We start from the raw sequence: 20,253 nt of genomic DNA, 5'->3' as shown, positions 1-20,253 counted from the left end.
CCCCACCTTACGCCGCTGGCGCATGCGCGGCAACCACTCCTCAGCCGTGAGCGCGGACGCCTGCGCCGAGGAGACGTGCTGCCTCTTCCACCCCTCCCGCGCGGGAATTGGCACGACGCCCCCTGGCGGCCGGGAGGAGCAGGTACAGCGGGGCGGGGGGCGCGGGAGGAGGCGGTTATGGCTGTGCTGCGACAGCCCGGGCCTGTCCTCTGCTACAGGGCCTGCTGCAGGCCGAGGTGCAGGGTGTGGCCTCCCGTGGGGAAGGTGCTGATGGCGAGGCCCGTTGGTGATGATGGCAAGGCCTTATTTTGCTCGTGTTATTTCCATCCCCTTGGAAACGTTTGCGTTGTTGATGGGCCAGCAGTTGGTGACTGCTCTCTCAGTGAGGCCCGGCCGGCAGGGATCTGCCTCTTTGTCACTCAGCAGTGCTTCTTTCCTTCGTCTGGTGGAGCTTTATGAAGGGACTGCAACTGCCATTGAAATTCCTACGTCTTGCTTGTGGTTGGCTGAAACCAGACAGAGAGTTCCAGAGGTACCAAAGGGAGGAACAGAGAGGCAAACAACACAGTCACACAGGCTGGGCTCCCCTCAGAACCTGGTGATAAACGCTGAAAGGAAGATCCTTATCAGCTTCCCCTGCTCACAGCAATCATCCCCTGCCACAGCCTGAACCTCCCGTGTGACCTTAGAGGCCATAGAAAACGCACCATCCAAAGTACCCAGCACACAGATCAGTTGTGCACGTCATACCTGGCACAGTTCTGTCCTTCTCTGCTGGGAGGTACCTTCATCTAAACGTCTAAACAAGCTGTCCTTTGTCCTTTCACTGCCAAGCCTGAGATCCCTCTAGACTTATAATCATGAAAAGCCAGAGTGACAGCACTACAGATTACTGTCAAGGCCTCGTTCCATCAATTTATACATCTCTTCCTTTTAACGTGAGGCCAATAAAACGAATCTGGATGTTCCACTTGCTGAATTATACTGGCTAGCAAAGAATGGCTCAGTTATTGTCACAGGATATCTTCAGCTAGCGAGAGATTTGCCCTTCATCCAAGCAGGAGCCCATGACCACAGTGCAGAAGGCTGTGAGTACTATCCCCATTTTCTTCTGTCTTCCTCTGTCTTATAATCAGTTCCTGTGATGCTACAGGGTGCGGCTCCATCTGGTGACTGCCTCACACTGACAAACAAACACCGCTTACCCCAAACAAATATGCTAACTGCAAAGGTGGCAGATGCTGCCTGCCCTCGTGGCAGGTGGAAATCAGACCAGATCCAGATTGTACCACATCCATTCGTTGCAGTTATTATCCATACAGGAGACCAGCTGCCATCTGTTGAGGCCAACAGAAATCCAAACAAGCGTTACAACGCTGAAGAGTGCTTTTATTGTGTTCTAAATGGCTAAAATAACGTGAGGACGATAGAGAACCATCAGCTCCTGGTTTTCTGTCTAGCCCTTGGGATCGTGTCTGCACGTGGTTGAGTGATGTCGGCTCCATATGGCACATACACAGCAGCGAGTGCTATTAAGAGCACAGCCCCAGGAAGCTCTCACTATGCAAAGACAGCAGAAACTTTCGGTCTCTGAGGCATCAAACAACTCTGCAGACACACGGAGCTGTTTTTAGCCCTGTAAGCTGGCACTGACGGCCCTCAGCCCGGTGGCAGCAGCGCTTCTTCCCCTTTTAAGCTTCATTTCGCTGGCAGAAAGTCCCGCAGCAGCGCCGCCTTTTCCACACCCCCTACACCGCATGCCGCAAAGAGCCCTTCGCACCCAGCTCCGTGCTCAATGCACAAGCAGCCTCGAGCCGTGCCGGCCGGTGCTGCGGCTTTTGTTTCTGCTTCCTCACGTTCTCGCCCTCCCCGGTGCCGGATGCGGTGAGCGGTTATTCCGGTGAGGGATAGTTATCCCGCTGCAGCTCGCTCCCGGTGCTAACACCTCATTACAGGGCTGATAGCGAGCTGGACGCCCAGAGCCCCATCCCCCGCGGGGCACAGCCGGGCACCGTGCCCACGTAACCGGGGAGCGGAGCGCGAACTCCGCGAAGGCAAAGCTCGAACGCCACGCGCCGCATCCCCCGCTCGGCCCGGGCACACTGCGCGCACCGCCTGCCGGGAGCTGTAGTCATTGCTCCGCGCGGGGCGCGCTGGGAAGCGCTGAGCGGCGGGAGGCTGCGGGGCACGCCGGGAGTTGTAGTTCTGCGGCGGCCATGACTGAAGCCGGGGGGGCGGGGCGGGCGCTCCCCCTCCACGTGACGGCGGCGGGGCGGTGGCGGCGGCGGGGCCGCGCGCGCCGGGGATGGAGGTCGAGCCCCGCGGGGGGCGCGCGGAGAGCAGGTGGGGGCGCGCGTGGGGGGGCGCGGCGACAAGCGCCGATCGCAGCGCGGACGGGACGCGCCGGGGGGGGGGGATCGGTGCGCGGGGGGACGGCGGTGGTGTGCGATTGTAGCTGGGCGAGGACACGCGTGGGGACGGGGACGCGGGAGAGCGGCAGCCGCCGGGCTTCCGCCGTGCCGATGCCCACGCAACTCGCCGGGCTCGGATTGCCGTGCCGCCCTCGATCGGGCTGCGGGCGTCGCTTCAGTCTTTATACGAGTCCAAACGTCGGGCTCCCGCTGAGCGCACGTGGCCGTGACAGGTGGGAGCGGCGCTGCGCAGCGCCCCGAGTCCCCCGGGTCGGGTTGGGGCACCCCGCGCCCGGAGGCGTTCCGATGTAATTCCCATTCGCTCCAGGTTTTTGCAGGTCTTTGGTTCGTGCTCGTGTCAGGAGCGCAGCACGGATGTCAGCCGGGGAGGAGAGGTTCGCTGAAACCTGATCCGAGAGAGCGGCGTTCCTTATCTGACAGCCTCAGCGCCCGGGCTGCTCTGCCGGCGGTATCTGCTGCAAGAGGGCGGCCGGTGCTTTTAGAACCGTAGCCCAGGTTCGGGCTGCCTGCCTGGGTAGCGTGGTTTGCTGACCCTCTCTGAGCCGGTGTTTCAGACCCTGCGGGTGCAGAAAGGCTGGGTGGCAGAAGGGATGGAGTGGCTGCGTTTGCTTCGCTTCTTTCCAGAACTATCTCAGTGCTGTTCTCACCTCCACAAGCACTGGTCCTGCACTGCCAGTCTGCATCACTGTGCATCGTGCGGGGCCGATGCAGTGCCACAGCTCCGGGGGAAGAGGTGGCACCGTCCCCTCTGCTGCCTGCGCATGGAGCTGTCTGTGCTGGGTTTGGGTTTTAGGGGAGGATTCTGGCAGGGGCCTGGCACAGCTTCATTGTCCCCTGTGCAAATGATGTGGCATGCTAATTCCCGGTGAGGTGCCCTAGGTTGTGGCCCAGGGTTTCCCAGGCAGGCAGGGTGCTGTGGGGCAAGGGGAGCTCAGGGACTCCCTTTGCCTTGTGAGCCATTTGCCATTGCTGTAGATGGATCTCATGAAGCCAGCATTTCTTTAATTTCTTTTCCCAGAAGCACTGAGCAGGCAGCAAAGCAGAAGGAAATTTGCTGCTTGTTGTCAGGGGAACCCGTGCACATAGCACTGTGCACACAGCCACAGGTACCTGCTGCAGGCTGTGTCCCTGGGAAATGTAGCAGAAGTCACCCTGCTGTTGCCCACAAATGACCCCAGCACCCTCAGCCCAAGCTCCTTAGTGTGCTAAGAAGGATCAGGCGATGCCTCCAGGTACACAGCAGCCATTGCTTGGTGCCTCCTGCAGAGCGCAGGGGTGCACACAGCACACATGGTTGGTAAGAAGGCTTCAGGTTTGGATATGTCATCTACCTCCATGATTCTAGTTTGATGCTTTTTTTTTCTTTTAAATAAAGCTTACCTGACTCAGCAGCGTTGTTCCCTACACCTGCCCTGAGTCACCCCTGCTGACTTGGCCAGGAGCTGTTCCTGCCCCAGCTAGCATGGAAGGTCTGAGAAAGCCCTGGGAGCACAAGCAGAATTTCCTGCAAAATTTCCCCATCATTTTCATCAGCAGTGCCGTTAAGTGATTTCCAGCTGCAAGGCTCTATTCCTTCTTTTCTTACTGCAAAGCAAAAGTTTCGGTTCTGTTTGGAACAATTCCTGACCACAGGTTGGTCTGACTGTATCTGGAATAGAGCTGACGTGGTAAAGCAAGGAGAGGGAGTGCCCAGACCTACAGAGCTGGTGGTTGGAAGTGGGGGCTGAGTCAGAGGGTGTCTATAGGGAGGGAGAGAGATGTTCCTGCGGTCTCACTGATATCCCGTGTTATCAGGCTCTCGTATAATGACCAATTCATTTGCAGCACATCCAGGGCAGAATTGTCTTTTTTCCTGTATGAAGCGGTGCACCAGACCACCCTTCAGACTATAACCCCATTTAGTGCAGCCACACCCCAGCCGTGGCTTCCCCAGGGAAATGCTGCTGCTCCTGTTGAGCTCGAGCTGTTTTTTCCTCAGCAGTCTCCTCTGCAGTCCGATCACGTCCAGATTCTCGCCTGGAAAACATAAATCACAGTGCATTCAAGCACATCCCTGACTCCAGCTGAGCTGCTTCAGGTGATGGCCCGTGTATTGAGCGGGCTGACCCCAGTCCTGCCAGCTCTATTCCTTTCTCCCAAGCCCAGCATTTGGGGTATGGCAAGGAGCTATATAAACACACTCAGCTGGTATGGATAGGGAAAGCAGGCTGTTCTAGGGCACAGGGAAAGCTGCACACACGTCCCTTGCGGACGAACGTCTGCTCATGTACTGTGACCTCTCCTGGGTGTGTTGCTTGCTTTGTCCTTCCTGGAAGTAGAAATATTTTCATGCTGTGATTTGAATTTGCCTCACCCCTGTGTCAGGTCAGGGTGAGTGGGGCTTTTTTTACAACAGCTAGCAAATAATTCTCCTTATTTGGTACAAAACCAAGCAGATTTCTCCGTACTGCTCTGAACACCTGCTGAAATGGGGAACTTGAGGGCAGCTGGCACCCTATCTTTTTCCATCCCTCCCGGCAGCTCTGTCAGTGAGAGAGGAACAGATCCTGCCACAAATTAAGGGTTAACCCACGAGTCCAGGCCAAGCTGAGGGCAGTTAGCTGTGCGTTGCCTCCCTATCACCTGCAGCCAGGTGTGTGGCTCTTCATTTCTTTGGGCTTGTGTCACTGCATGCTTTCCTGCGTGCACCGTGTTCCAGCCCAGGGGCAGCTGCATGTTGGGTATGGGTAGAGTCCTATGGGAATGGGCAGAGTCCTAAGCGTCCGACTTGTGAAATGCTTTTGAATCATTTGGGCCAATGAGTCCCATCCCGTGGGAGTCTCTCTGTTGACTGAGGGATTTAATTGACTTTTGGGAGGTATTCTGAATCATCTCTGCCAAGGTGCTCTAATTGTGCTCCCTGTTTCCTGCGTGCTGAGCGCAGTGGCGGAGGCACTGTTATGTTATTTTGTGTAAGGGTTTGTTTGTGTTGGAGTCCCTATTTCCCGACCTCTGGGGGAGCACAGCTGCCCCTGCACCGAGGCAGGTCTTTGAGCACAAGGCTCTGCTGCCCTGCATCTCTGTGCTCGTTGCATGCTTTTTATAGCACAAAATAACGAGGTGGGAGTTTCCCTGACTCACAGACCTGGAAAGTGAGCAGCATGGCTGAGCTTTCACTTGCGTTTCCTCACTCTGAGTGTTGGAAGGACCTTGGGGAGGAGCTGGTGGAGCTCTGTGCTCAGCAGCTGCTCTCTGGCCAGGGACAGTGCCACTGCTCAGAGCTCGGTGCGGGGGGGCAGGGCTGGAAAAGCCTCTTGGTTAAGAAGAATGAGGTTTGCGGTGTCTCTTCAGGTCACATCTCCTCCAGGACACTGCCTTTGGTTTAGTTCATTCTCTCCTGAGATAAACCTGCTTGCTGGAAATCTATGATTAAACTCTGATCTTTAGGCTGATCTGAAAACAGCTGCCCGTTGTCCAGGCACAAACCAGTGCAAACCTGAGGGCTAGAGGCAAACACGTCTCCACTGCTGATTTTTTCTCTGGATCTACTAACATTTAGCTGCCCAGTCTGATGCAATGTAGAAACATCTCAATTTAGCAGTTCCCCAGCCTTACACAGGCTGGCTGATTTGCTGAGAATTTCCTTCTGCCTCATCCCCTGTAGTGGCATGTCCTCGTGCTTCGTTCTCTCTACCATTAGTGTGGCAGACAGGATGGGGCTACAAGCAGCAGAGGATGATGTGGCATCGGCTGCAACGTGTGGCTCTAGGAATTCCTGCAGTGCGGCTTTCACAGCCCTGCACAGAGCTGCCTCTCTTCTGGGCAGCGGTGCTGCTATCGAACTGTGCGTGAGCACATTCCTTCTGATCTGTGTGTTCACAGTGTGTTCAGGCTTGCTGACGAATTGCAGCCTGGCTGCAGAGCTGCTGTGACAAGTGACAAGCTTTGCTGGCTGGCTGGGCTGCCTGGTGAGCTAAGCTTAGGTAAATGCTAAAGCCAGTGAGGTTTCCCTATGGAGACCTGCTACAGGGGAGCTTGAAGCAGAGCCAATATTTTATTATCAGCTCATTCACTTAATCAGTTTTGAAATAATAAAGCACTCTCAAAATGGGACTATTTTCAAGAAAAGCTTATTTTTAAGTAGTGGGATTATATTGCTTGATAGCATGCTTCTTTGCACTGCAAGAAGTTTGCAGCCCACATTTTAATCCACGAGGACAAAAACAAAAGCAGTTTTTCCTTTTTTTCTTTGTTTCCTTTTTTTGTTTTGTTTTGTTTTGTTTTATTTATTTTGGCAATCTGGTTAATTTCGGATGGCTGAAACACCGGGGCTTTCTCTTGCCAATGTAAAGGTTAAAGTTTCATTCTAGACCGTTATCTCCAAAGCTTTTGTTAAAACCCTGCAGGAATGCACATTTAAGGCCAGGTTGGATGGGCCCTGGGCAGCCTGAGCAGGTGGGGGCACCCAGCCCATGGCAGGGGCTGGGACTGCCTGGGCTTATAGGTCCCTCTCGACCCAAGCTGTTCTGTGATTCTGTGGTTTATGAATCTATGAAACATACATTGCAACCACCAAAGGTTTCACTCTGACCAGAGCATTTGGAGTGAGCTTGGCCTGCTCTGAAGCTCCTTGTGCCCTGTATCTGATGCTCATTATCGACCTGCTGTGTTCCTCTGCAGGAAAGAGCACTGGAAGCTGCTGGGCAACCTGAAGACCACAGTGGAAGGGTTGGTGTCCACCAGCAACCCCAACGTCTGGTCCAAGTATGGCGGCCTGGAGCGGCTCTGCAGGGACATGCACAGCATCCTGTACCATGGGCTCATCCACGACAAGGTAGGCCTCAGTCCCATCCATACCACGGTCCTGTGGCAGCAGCTGAGCTTGCCTCAGAAGGCCCCGTGCCTGCGTTCCTTCCATCATGTGTGCTTTTGAGGTGTTTTTGCTGAGGAGAGGCCTACTCCTCCCTTGGTCGCGCTGCATCCTGCAGCAAAACAGTAGTGCTGTATGCGCCACGAGCCAACCTCCCGTTGTGTGTACTTGGACAACTCCCCAGCGAGGCCTGGCAAGAGAAGCCTCAGACCTTGGCTGGTTCTGGTTAGCTGTGTGAATAGCGGGGCTGGCAGCCGGATCTGCGCTCTGTGTGAAAGGGGCCTGTATCCAGCTTCCACCATTCTCATCCAGCTGTCCCCATCTCCATGACTGCTGGGAAGAATTTTTCTTTCCTGCTCTGGAGAGCCTCTGCAGAGGCTGAAGATCTCCCCTTCAGCTTGCAATTACCGCAGTTGTTTCTCAACAAGAATTACATCAAGCCTGCAGGGCATGCCTCGAGCAGGGTTCCCACCAGCTCCAACACAGCAGGCATCTCCAGGTGCAGAGGAGCCAGGACGGCTGCACAGCTGGGGCCCGGAGCTGTAAAGCTCCACGTATGCAATGGAAAAGTCGATCCCAGCTTTGTTACTTGGATTTGGGAGCTGCACACAGCACTTGGTCAAGTGATGCCCTGTGCCATCAGTCTGCAGCCAGTGATCTCCTTTGAGCAGAGAGAGAAGTTACCCTTTAAATGTGAGGAGTGCAGTGCTCTCCTGATAGACATGCTATTCGTAGGCTTTGGAAGTGAGACTGGAATGATTTCTGCTTGTCTGTGTGTTGGTAACAGTTCATGTCACAGCTTGAGGAAACAGACACCTGCAAAGTAGGGCAGCACAGTGCTGTTCTCAATGCTGTGTGCAAAGGCAGTTCTTTCTTAGAAATGCTTTGCCTATATATACCCTCTCTCTCTCTCCCTGTATGTCTCTATATCTATATACTCCTATATACTCCATCTGTACTAACTACAAAGGGAGGCCCATAGAAGTACAGCTTCCTAGCAGGATTTTTCTTATATTTACTCTGGAAAAACTTCCTTTTAGCTATATATTTTTGTATCAGCTTTTTTTTTTTTTTTTGCTATGACTAGAAATAAAATAAATAAATCTGTATGTACATTGTAAGAGATTTTTAAACTATTGTATGAATTTTATTATTTTATCTGGAAAACCCCAATTGGATATAAAAGGGTGAAATTTCTGTGTTGGTGCTCTAGTCTGAAAAATAGAAACAACAAAAAAAAACCCAAACAAGTAAACCACAAAACAAAACCCCTTCCTCTGACACTTGTGAAAGAGGAAGCAGAGGTGGAGGAAAAAAAATCCGCATTTTTCTGCAGAGAGACATTTGGGGCTGTACTTAAACACGATAAAGTGTTGAGGAAAACAACTCTTCTGCAGTTCCTCTTTGACTGGAAGAATAACTAAGAAGAAGTAAGTCACTGTCGGAACAAAGCCAAGGCAGACAGCAGTAAGGAGCTGATAGGAATGCAATGCCAAGAACGTGCTGCATCACATTTCTTATCTGTGGTGCTCAGCCACGCTGGTATGTCCTTGTTGGCAACTGGCACGGGAGGACAGCGATTGTTGCAGGTTCTGCTGGGATGTGTTTTGTGTTGCTTGCTGCTCCAGGTCCATCTCTGGCAGGAAGGGAGCAGTGGTGTGGGAGCTCCTGACAAGTTCTGGGTTGAACGCCCTCTCGTCGCTCTCTAAGCCAGCTGTACTGTCATTGTGGTGTCACTCGCTCATGTGTATGGTGGGCCCTAACCAAGCCTCTCCCGGCAGGTGTACTGCAGGCAGAAGGATTACTGGCAGTTCGTGAAGGACATCCGCCGACTGAGTCCCAGCTCTGCTCATCACCTGGAGAAGGTGAGTTCTGGTGGGTGCCTTGGTGTGCCCAGCCTGGGGGAGGAAGGCAGCCGGGCCGTGAGCCCGCTGGTGAGGGACGAACTAGCTCTGTGGTTGTGTGTGAGCCACATCCCAGGAACCTGGTGTGGTTTAGGGTTAGGCAGTAAGCTGCTTAGTTCCCACAGGCTGGCCTCCAGCTCCACTTGGTTGGGTACAGCAGGCATCACCAAGGGAATTGGCACAAGCGGTGCTTCTGTGCACACAGCGGGGACTTATGCTGTTGTACAAATCTCCAGAGATTTCATCTATCCCATTTCTGGTTTGTGTATTGGCCTTGACCATTCATTTGGCTCTTCTGTGCCTGGCTTCTGTCGTGTGCTGATGCACAGGGATGCTCTCAGCCCTCGGTGCCCTGTGTCCTGAAGGACCCCATGCTGCTGTTTGTCACATGTGAGCAGAGTCTGTGCCCTTCACTGCAGTCTGGTGTAGAGCAGCAAGGATGTTCACATCAGTTAATGTGTCAGCAAGAACATGACCATCACCGCAGGAAAGCAATTAGATTTGGGAGTGTGGGGTCCCTCCAGGTCAGGGGTGGGAGAACATGCCATTGAAATTCATATTGCTGGTGGCTGTGGGTAGGACTTTGGTCACCGGTGCTGGCTGACCTTTGAAGTGTTGTTCCTCTCTGGTGCTTTTGTCTCCCTGTGCTCTCTTGGTAGCTGCTCAGATGTGACTGTGTTCTCACCAACAGTGCCTGGCGCTGCAGAACTGTGAGGAGGAGCGATCCCTGCTCCTCTGCTTGCTTCTTCTTGCCCTAACTTGTGCCTTCATGGTTCATTTCCAGTTCATCAGCCTGCATGAGAACGGCCAGCCCAGCCCAGACAGCCACAGCGACCAAGCTATTGCACAGCTGTGGCTGCAGCACAGCCTGCAGTTCCACTGCCTCTCAGCACAGCTCAGACCTCTCTTGGGGAACAGGCAGTACATAAGGAAGTTCTACGCAGGTAAGTAGAAATGGCTCTTTTTCATCCTTGTATGAAAACAGATTTTCCAAGTCACGCTTGACTGAGGGGTGCAGCAGAAAAGGTAGTTTGCATCTGTGCAGTCTGTGCTGTCAGACAAAGCGTGCTGTGTCCATACTGTAAGTGCAGGGATGCAGGTCAGAAGAGCTGAGCTTTAGCTTTCTGCAGTGAGCTTGTCTGCAGCATGCTTGGTCCTGCTTGTCTGGGCCCTCCTTGCTGCCCTAACAGGAGCTTGAGCAAGTCTGAATGTGTTGGATATCTTCATTTTCTTCCTCTTGGGAGGTCAGGCTGTAGCAGCTTTTTTGCATGGGCTTAAAGGTTTCTGCTGCAGGTAGTCAAGCAGTCTGGTCTTGAGCCTGCGTCCTGGTCTGCAAACTTGGAGAAATGCATTTCCCATTACAAAGAAACAAAATGTGCAAAGAAAGTCAATTTTGAATCTGTTTCAAATAATGTTTTTTTGGTTTTTTTTTTCTGTCCCCTGGAATATTTCTAAACAAAGAGATGGAGCTCTGATCTCTGCTGATGTGTGGAAATGCAGCTGTGCTTCTCCTTTGTAGGTGAAAATTGAAGCCCTTTGTGCAACTTTGTGCACATTAAGAACTTTTGTGAAAACTTGATTGATAGCAAGGACAAAGATATCTAAACTGATCTGGGACAGGATCTTTCTTTAATCTTGTATTTTAGAGTAGAGAAGAGAGAAGTTTTTCGGTAGCTCCCAAATTAAGGCAAAACCTTGAACCAGATACAATAATTTGGAATGCGAAACTTTTGGCTCAGGTTTTGGCTGGCTCAGGAAGGCTCTCACCTCCTCCTCTTCCTGAAGGTTTTTCCTGAAATTGACAGGTTTTATATCTAGCACCTTGGTGGCTTTTCTGACAATTTCTTCCTTGCAGACTGCTGCAGGAATAGTATCATATGCCTTCTGCTACCCTCATGCTGGTGGCGGTGGGGAGAAAGCCCCCTGACAGCAATTCTCTCTCTGCAGACACAGCCTTCCTGCTCAGTGACGCCCACGTCACGGCCATGCTGCAGTGCCTGGAGGCTGTCGAGCAGAACAACCCCAGGCTGCTGGCTCAGATCGACACATCCATGGTGAGATGAGACCCCTGGCTTCTGCATCTGGCCCTCCCTAAATGCTGTACTGCTGTGGCTGCTCATACAATATTGCATTCAGAGCACACAGAACCCTTGGACAAGGGCCTGGACTTGGAAATAGCAAAAGGAGGGGGTCAGGGGGATGGGAGGAGACGTATGTAGTGAGGCACCTCGGTTCTGGCTGTCATCAAGAATCTGAGTATGAGGCTCAGGAACCATATCCTTTTAAGAGACACCTCTAAACTTATCTCCGAAAGACCCAGGCTTCAGGGCCAGCCACACTCAGAGGGATGGGCAGCACCCAGGACAGCCAGATTCCCCCTCCTGCTGGTGACGCCACCAGCCCAGTGCCTCCCAGTGCCAGCTGCCCTCTCCTCAGAGGGGAACAGCAGCTGCTTTCTTTGCAAAGAGCTCCCCAGAGGAGAGTAATTAATGATGCTTCATTAAATAGGGTCTGTGTTCTTTCAGCTGGCCGGCACATCACTGCCCTCCATGTGCTCCTCAGGTCCCTCTGCTGGGACAGGAGAGACGTGTGACCACGACACTGAAGGACACCAGAGCCGCCTGCCTGGGGGACTGGGCTGCATGGATCATCTCACTGAGAGCCTGGTAATTTCCAGATGGAGCTTGCTGCTTCGCTGTGCATAAAGAGCTGCTTCCCTTCTTTGCTGCAGCGTGTTTCTCCCATCCTGCAGCCCCTGGGCTGTGCTGGCCGGTAACCAGGTGCTTGTGCAGGCCCTGCAGGTCCAGTTTTTTCTTTCACTTAAGCTGTTCCTTTGACATGCTGATTTATTGATGCTGCCTCTCTTCAGCTCACAAGGAAGGGTGAAAGTCTGTCTTCAGTGACAAAGAGCCAGAGCCTGACTGCGCTCCCTGGGTCCTTCTATACCCTCTCTCCGGGCTGCATGCAGCAGCACCACTGTGGGTCCTTCTCCAGCCTGCCTTACCCAGCTTCCTCTGGCCTCCCAGGTAACCAGGGGTGCTGGAAGCTCAGGCTGGGCTCCTTGCTGACTCAGGTGGTCACACGGAGGATGTGTGACATCCTCTTCTTCTCTCTCCAGACAGGAGACAAGCAAGCTCCTCCATCAGCTCCAGCTCCAGCCAACCCCAGGAACACTGCCTGGCCTCCCGGTCCTCCTCCTTCAGCGAGGGCAGGTCCCCCCTGGAGCAACCCAGTGCTGTCCCTCCATCCCACATCCCCTCACCCAAAGACCCTTTCTCTCCAGCCAACGAGATGAGTTCCAGCACCACCAGCCAGAGCGAGGACACTTGGACAGGGAGTCAGGATGATCCACAAAGTGATGCTAACGACGGGCCAGAGTATCTGGCCATAGGGAACTTGGGGCGCCGGGGCCGGGCCTGCAGCAGTGCGAGCACCAGCAGCAGTAAGAGCAGCAGCTCCAACATGTTCTCCTCCAGCAGCTCCCAGAAGCTGGACTCAGGGGACCGGGGAGCAAACGGATGTGGCAGCAGGGGCCTGGGCCTGTTGCGCCGATCCAGCTTTTCAGAGGGACAGTCATCGGTGCCGCAGGGCATCCTCAAGAAGAGCCATGTGCGCTCACACTCTGACACCAATGTGGCTTCTGGGAAATTGCATGGTAATGGGGTTACTTTGCTTGATGCATGGGGTGGTTGTGGGGTGTTGGCACAAAGGTGGGACCATGGCCAGGTGGGAGTCAGCAGTATTGGGATGTTAGCTGTCCCTTCAACTCTGTGTGTCAGATGAGCAAGCATTTTGGAGGTTTGATTGTTACCCTCCATTTTCCTGCTCCACACTGGAGTGATGGGCTAACATCAGAATGCCCTGGGCCAGTCTGGTTTTGGTGTTGGCAGCTCCGTTGTACCCTTCACTGGAGGCTTAGCAAGCAGCAGGGGTGCTGCAGAATTAGTTGTCGTGCTTTCCCTCTGGTCCTGTCCACTTGGGGCATAAAGCCATGACAGACTTGGGAGCCTCTAGTCATGGTACCGGTAACCTGCTGGGCTCTCCTGTGCTCCTGAGTGTGTGAATGCATGGTGGGAGGAGTCAGGAGTGAAGGGACAACCGTTTTGTGGGAGTCAGTCCCGCTGGTGCTGCCTTCATGGGAGAAACAAAAGTTCTTGCTGCATAGTAACCAGTCTGTCTCTGTTTTCTCTCCCTTAATGCTGCCCTCTTCCTCCTCTGTCTGTCCAGGAGGCCTCAGGGATATCACCATTATAATAGAAGATCCAGTGGCAGGTTTGGGAGCCAGCAAAGCAGCCTTTCATTAGTGATCACTGCATTAAGTTCAGAATTTCCATCAACCCATTAGTATCCATTTAGAAAGCAAACAAAATTTTTTTCTCCCACGAGTCCCAGGTGCTTTGAAGGGTGCCTCAGGTTTATGCATGTGGCCTGACTGAAGATCACAGCTTGGTTTTGGCAGCAGTGGGCCCAGACCAAGGCTGGCACCCAGCTCTCCTGCATGGCATTACGAAGCGCTGACCATCAAGTCCCTGAGCTTCTTCCCCTGTCCTCTCCTCTACCCCTATTACTCTGGGAACCAGAAGAGGTTGCCCCTGGTGGCCAAGGGCTGGTAGCCCTGAAGGCATGGGCTTCAATGTGATATTTTTCATGGGGCAGATCTGCAGCAGGGGACAGTTTGATGCTGATGGCACTGAGTGCTGAGCAGTCCATGGCTGGGAATGCTCCTCCTAGAGTTGGCAGGAGCATGGACAGATGTGCCCAACCCTGTGCCTTGCTCTGGCTCTGGCTCCAGCAGAGGCTGCAGGGTGCTGCTTTCCAGCTCCAGGGTGTTTTTTGGCCTTCCCACCCAAGTCAGCTGCTCTCTGGGGCCTTGCTGTCTGCACAATGCTGGTGGTTGTTTGTCCCCGATGAGGCCGGCTCCTGGCGGTCTCCACCAGCTCTGCCTGGCAGTGTGCAGCCCTGCAGCACGTGCCTTGGGAGGTGACCTTGATCACTGTGATCCTGGCTCTGGGGCTTCAGGGAACCCTGGGTTTTCCCAGCTGAGCAAGAGTGTGTCCTTCAGATGCCTCCTTCCACCCCTGTCCAGGCCACGAGCCCCACACGTCCTTTGGCTGCTCAGATATCCCCTTGTCTTATGTCCCAGCTCTGTGGGGTGACTCTTCCTTGGAGCTGCTCCAGGAAGAAGATGGGGCTGTCAGAGGTGCTTGCAGCAATTATTGCATTCCCCAGAATTGCAGGGAATAAAGAGAGGAAAGCTCAGGACTTGACTGATCCGCGGTTGTCATGGCCTTCTCTTCTTTCCCTTTCATCCCCTGCTGCCTGAAATGCCCCTCTAGCTGTCTTCCCTCTTGGGCTTGACTTCAGGCATGACACAGAGCAGGTGAGCCAAGTGGAGGATTTCCCCCGTTGATTCCCATCCATTTGTGCCCACCCATGTGATGATGAGCTCCTTCCATTTCACACCATGCTCTGGGCTGGGCACTTCTGGATTGCTGACATGTGCCTGGTGTTGTCTTCCCTTGCAGAGTCTCATGCTGATACAGTTGGAGGAAGAGGAACGGTCTCCAGTTCCACCCAGAGCAGTGAACTGAGCACACCCAGCTCCCTCTACATGGAGTATGGTTAGTACAGTGAGCATCAGTGGGGATGTTTGCTCCTGGGCACAAACTGTAGCGGTCTCAGCTTCTGGCACCTGCTTGTGGGATGCAGGCATGTAGGAGCTGGCCTGTAGTGAGTTGGTTGGGAACTGGAAAGGCTTGTTAGCTTGGGGATAGCACCCTGAAGGTCTGTCTGGCCTTCTAGGTGAATGAGGACTCACTGCAGTGCTCAGATGTGGGCTCTGCAGGAGCCTCTGTGGGTCCAGCAGCATGGATGCTGAGCACCTCATTAAAAGCTTTTCCTTTTGGCATGGGTGTGTATCTACTCCACTACCTATGGTATGATAGAGCATGTCTGTTATTCATATTGTTTTGTTATTTGGCATATGCCTGCTCTTTCTTTTTATCCCAAATAACAAACATTGGCTACCTGAAGGCTGCTATGAGGACCTGCCAGGAGTACTTTTGTGGTTGCTGTCTTAGCAGCTCTGCCCAGGATGTGTGGGGATGATGATTATTAATGATGTGCTGTGGTGGTGCCCTAGGGCTGCCTGAGGTCAGGGTCTCCTTGTGTTCCAGGGTAGAGCTGGCCCTAGTCATTGTTCCAAAATTACTGCTGCCTCCTGTCCAAGAGCCACAGAGAAGCAGAAGAGCATCCGGTAGCAGCCAGAACAGTCAAGTGATCTCCCGCTCCTTCCTGCTTAGGGTGGGATATTCAGGAGGGCTGGATGGTTTCAGGATGCCTGCTGTCATTGTAATGGCTCTGTGTTGGTCACTGTTCTCCGTTTGAGTGGATGAAGCTGGATCCAGTTCTGTCTGCAGGGTGGGATAGACAGCTGTTGACTCTGTGAACTAGCCAGTATGTTGGCACAGAGCATGGGCTGGTACCCAGTGCTCGGAGCAGTGGATTTCTTGGTCCTTCCATCATAATGTTCCTGTCTTGCTTTTCTAGACTCTGGCCAGTACCTGAGCTCGGGGGAAGGGATGTTCAGAAGACCCTCAGAAGGGCAGTCCCTCATCAGTTACCTCTCTGAGCAGGACTTTGGCAGCTGTGCAGACCTGGAGAAGGTGAGGAAGGCAGCAGCCTGTGTGCTTTGGAGAAATTATTTTTCTGCAGATTCAGTGCTACTTTCCTCCCTGGGGGAGATAATCACAGGCTACTTCCTGCTGTAGAGCTGGGGGTAGAACTTTCAAGTTGAGTTGCTCATTTATGGCTGGCCTCAAGGATGCCTGCTGGGGCTCCTTACGGGCATGTGCTGACTCCCCACAGTGAAGATGTTGCACATCCACTTTGTAAGATTTCCCCTATGTTTTGCAACAATTCTGTTGCCTCAAAAGGCTTTAATTTCTAGGTTCTTATAGGAGAGTGAGGCTTCACAGGGCCAGAAAGGTATAAGGTCTTTCTGCCACCTTTCTGGATGAAAACGTTAAACCCCATTTTACCAAGGCTTCCCAATTTCCCTGTGCTACAGCCTCAAATACTTTTGCTTTTGCCTTGCAGGAGAATGCTCACTTTAGCATCTCAGAGTCACTGATTGCTGCTATCGAGCTGATGAAATGCAACATGATGAGCCGACAGCTGGAGGAGGAAGAGGAAGACAGCGACAAGGAGATCCAAGAGCTCAAACAAAAGATTCGCATTAGGCGCCAGCAGATCCGCACCAAGCACCTGTTCTCTACCTGCCAGGAGATGGGCTCAGACAGTGGGTGATGTTTTTTGGGCTCATTTCTAACAGGGTGCTGCAGAGATTTGTGAAAGCCTGTTATTTTACAGACCGTAGTGGGGCTGATACCATATATACCTAACACTCGTCCCCTGGTGACACTGAGTTAAGGAATGTGGTTTCGTTTTGAAGCCACAGAACCTGTTTTCCATCCTTGCCACCCACCCTGCCCTGGCCACAGCTGGCTATCACTTCACCCCCTTGCTCTCTGTGCCCTGTTCAGCTGCTCGCACTGATGGCCTGACTGTGTTGCCTTCCCTTTGCCTCCCAGGCCTTGCAGCGACTGACAGCGAGTCCCAGTTCAGCTCCCATGGCTCCATGCGCCTGTCTGATTCGGGCTCTGCAGATGATGTGGAGGAGTACGAGATCCGAGGTAAGAGGCAATGGCTGTGTTAGCTTCTTGCATAGAGACAGACTTCTCCTGGGCCTGGTTGCATTGAGGTCAGTCACACTGAAGGAGAGCATGCCCCTTTGGCCTTCAGGATGGCTTTTCCCAAACAAATGGCTGAATGCTGAGCATGAACAGAGCAACCAGTTTCCCATATGTGGTGGCATGACCTTCCTTCAAAATCCTCTGTAATCCTTTAGCATTCAGAACTGGCACGTGGTTTCCATTTTACTTGCCAGGTCCACAGAGCAGCTATCACAACCAGAGAGAGACGAGAGGGCTGCCACCCTGCTTTCCTCCTCCCCAGGCAGTAGGAGCTGACTTGTGTGTTGGGTGGGAGCAGCAGGTGCTGGTCACATCCTGACCTGTACTGCTCGTGGTCTCTGCTCCTGGCTGCTGATGCGGCTGAGCCTGTTGCATGCAGGAGACCTGCCTTAGGTCCCTGGTCATCCCTTTCCTTAGAAGCCTCATTTGTCCTCCGGGGTGGATGGCTCATATTTCAGCAGTACCTTGGTCATGCTTTAGACGTTAGAGGTGAGATGAGAGAAGATGGAGTTATCCAGTTTCAGTCTATAAAGTTCTCAGTCTTCTTGTCTATGACTTGACAGCGAAGCCCCCATTTCAGTTCCTAAGGGCTAGATTTTGGACTTGGTTTTGAAGTCCCTTTAGGGGTGTGTGAATTTAGTTCTGGGCTTCTCCCATCCGAGTGTTGCTTTTGTGTTATGCCCTTTCCCTTTGGCCTGGCCAAAGCACTGAAGTGAACTGTTTTGTCATCACCATGTTATACAGATGGTAACGATGGATCTAACCTGATTCAAATGTCCAAGGACGGCCTCTCAGTGTCAATGGCTTCCTTGTTCTCAGGTAGTACCCCGCAGTGCTCCCTTGGCACGCGTGCGTGTGTGTGCAAGGTGTGTGCGTGTGTGTGCCTCGCACGTGCACAGTTCTCAGTGTGCCCCCTCAGGGTATTGCAGGGAGTGCAGAGGCCTCGATCTCTGTACAGGCTCATCATGTATTGAGTTAATCAGCAGATCAGCTTCAGACCAGGCAACAAATCACTGAAATTTAACGTCAGGCCCTGGCCTAAGCCCTGGTGTGGATATTTCAGCTGTCCGTCCTCACGGCTCAGTGCAAGTAAACCAGCTCCTCACGCTTTCTGATTTAGGAACAGTGACACAGTGTCATCCAAGTGTCAGCAAGAAGAGCTGTGGAAGGATGATGCTTTGTTGGGAGCAAAGAGGAAGCAGAGGAGCTCTGCCTGAGCACTGTCCCCCAGGGCGTTTTTCCATGCAGTGTTTTGAATACACAAAACATGCCTGCTGCTTGGAAGACTTGTCTAGCCTGGGGTGGGACTCAGGAAGGCAAAAGCATAGCTCTGTATTTCTGTAGCTGCTGGGCTCGGTGACAGCAGTCCTCTGCTGTGGGACCTGGTCTCCATCCCAGAGGTTCTGCCCTCCAACATGATGGCTCTGAATGGAGCTGCCCTGATGAAAACAATTGCTTCTCTGATCACATGCAAGACAAGGAGAGAACCACAGAGAAAGGAGCCTTGCTCTGTAAAGGACTCTACTGCCAGCTTTTGGCCGCAAGGCAGAGCTAGCACAGGGCCAAAGTGCTCTGAAGCTGTTGGTGCCTTGGGGAAGAGTTATCCTGCTTAATTCCACAGAACTGGCGTGCAATGACTGATTCAAACTGTGGCAAGCCCTTCCCTTCCTGCCTAGACCTGACTTGGGGAACAATCCTTCTACAAAGAGGTCCTTGAGGGAAAAGCAGTGAGAACAGCTGGAACAGAGGTGTTTCTTACCTATTGGAAGCTCTGGATGCTGCAATCATGTGCAGCCTGGTATTGCTTAGCTGCTGATCTCTGCTGTCAGGCATTTGACGTCAGTGTGCTGCTCCTGCTGGAGATGCTGGTGCTCAGAGCTTCCCGTCAGTCCTGCTGTATCCTGTGAATTCAATTCAGAGTTGGCTCATCCTGGCCTGAAGCTGGCAGCTTGGGGCTAACTTCCCTGACTTTGTATGCTGTTCACCAACCCCCTGGGGACTGTCCCACGTGGTGAAAACATTGGCAGCAGAGGCATTTGGGGCAGCTAACTGGAGACTTTTGAGGAGTGTCTGCAGTTAGGAGTGGGGAGAGAGTGATGACAGGATCCCAGCACCTGGGGGAGCCTAGGGCCAGGTCTGGCTCCCTCTGCCCTCCCTGAGATGATAGCAGTGCTCTGCCCAAGATCTCCTCATAGTGCTTGGCCTGTCCTATACTGTGTGCGCTCCACTGTTTGCTTGAGTTTGTCATACTCTAGGATCATGCAAAGTCTTCCTGCACAGAGCCAAAGGCCACAGAGCATGGTAGATATGTCTGCAGTGTGGTATGTGATTAGGAGGCTCAGTTTGGCTGAGTTCCCTCTTTTTTCTGCAACAAGAAATCTGTTTGCATGATGTAGATGCGTGGATTCCTTAGCATTAGGATGCTTTTGTGTGCCAGTTAATAGCAATGGATGTCAAACACAGAGTGTTATGTGTCCATGTTGACCTCTGCTAGCATAAGTTTGTAAACTTAGTGAAGGTCTATCAAGGCTCAACCTGGGCTCTTTGCATACCCTTCCCTTTCTGAAGCCAGGAACAGCTGAAGACAGAGTCCATTGCTCCACTTTACCTTCAGAAATTCTTGCTCCCTGTTCTGCTGGGTCAATGCTGTTCTTCCTAGCAAAGCTGGTGGCTTGGGGTGTTAGCTTTCTGCTTCAGAGCAAGTATGAGCTGGTGCCTGGACAGGATCTGCATGGTCTGTCACTGACCTGCCCAGGGTGGCAGAGCAGAGTGACTCCAGAGCCGTGCATGGGGGAGGTACCACGGGGTACTCCTGGCACTGAGGAGGGACGTGGTGAAGTCGAGGTCTGTTCCGGAGATCATGGAGGGCTGGAAGGAGCTGGACCCTTATTTTGGATCTCTGCCCCCTAGAGAGAGCTTAACGGCTCTGTACCTCTGCATAGGACTCAGGCTGCCAGTGCCTGTGGTGCAGCAGCTGACAAGCTGTGGCACAGCCACTTAGGAGTTGTGTGGTTCAGTAGGGAGGAGGGCTCTGCATCCCATTGCTAATGTCCTGCAGCACCTGTACTGTATAGAGAGCTACTAAACCTTCCAGCTAACCTTGCTGTTGTGCCCTCCTAGCTCCAGCTGTGTGCACTGTTACAGGCTGTGTAACCGCTAGGACTCAGTGTCTGACCTGCACCACTTGTCACCCCAAATCCCTGGCTGTGTTTTTACAGCATCCCACTATGCCTTACCTTGTAACTCCCAACAGGTGATTAATTTGACTGTACCTCTCCTTGCTGCTCTGTATCACTGGTAGAAGTTGATGCTGT

At 53.0% G+C, this 20,253-nt stretch overlaps 1 protein-coding gene and 1 long non-coding RNA gene across 8 annotated transcripts in view; one reads left to right on the top strand and one right to left on the bottom strand.

Annotated features, from left to right (window-relative positions):
* The first annotated feature begins 42 nt into the window (after positions 1–42).
* Positions 43–20,253, top strand: part of RUBCN (rubicon autophagy regulator) — a 27,714-nt gene continuing 7,503 nt past the window's right edge. The window contains exons 1-14 of one of the 7 annotated variants that reach the window (XM_015291467.4): positions 43–142; positions 7,092–7,245; positions 9,063–9,146; positions 9,970–10,129; positions 11,133–11,239; positions 11,711–11,851; positions 12,055–12,211; positions 12,304–12,840; positions 13,413–13,457; positions 14,711–14,806; positions 15,735–15,850; positions 16,284–16,485; positions 16,778–16,879; positions 17,684–17,758. In XM_015291467.4, coding sequence (XP_015146953.1) covers positions 7,207–7,245; positions 9,063–9,146; positions 9,970–10,129; positions 11,133–11,239; positions 11,711–11,851; positions 12,055–12,211; positions 12,304–12,840; positions 13,413–13,457; positions 14,711–14,806; positions 15,735–15,850; positions 16,284–16,485; positions 16,778–16,879; positions 17,684–17,758 — 1,861 coding nt within the window. In that variant the 5' untranslated portion in view covers positions 43–142; positions 7,092–7,206. Of the gene's footprint in view, positions 143–2,283; positions 2,344–7,091; positions 7,246–8,620; positions 8,824–9,062; positions 9,147–9,969; positions 10,130–11,132; positions 11,240–11,710; positions 11,852–12,054; positions 12,212–12,303; positions 12,841–13,412; positions 13,458–14,710; positions 14,807–15,734; positions 15,851–16,283; positions 16,486–16,777; positions 16,880–17,683; positions 17,759–20,253 lie in introns of those variants that run through there. The other 6 variants (XM_015291463.4, XM_015291464.4, XM_015291465.4 and 3 more) reach the window with 6 other exon arrangements.
* LOC121111468 overlaps positions 13,455–20,253 on the bottom strand; it is a 9,917-nt gene continuing 3,118 nt past the window's right edge. The window contains exon 2 of the long non-coding RNA XR_005862125.2: positions 13,455–18,840. This is a non-coding gene — a long non-coding RNA (uncharacterized LOC121111468). The remainder of the gene's footprint in view (positions 18,841–20,253) is intronic.

The sequence above is a fragment of the Gallus gallus genome, chromosome 9, assembly GCF_016699485.2.
Source record: "Gallus gallus isolate bGalGal1 chromosome 9, bGalGal1.mat.broiler.GRCg7b, whole genome shotgun sequence".
In the NCBI taxonomy this organism is placed as follows: domain Eukaryota; kingdom Metazoa; phylum Chordata; class Aves; order Galliformes; family Phasianidae; genus Gallus; species Gallus gallus.
Note: the sequence above shows the minus strand (reverse complement) of the source record. Positions and strands in the feature narration are given on the sequence as shown.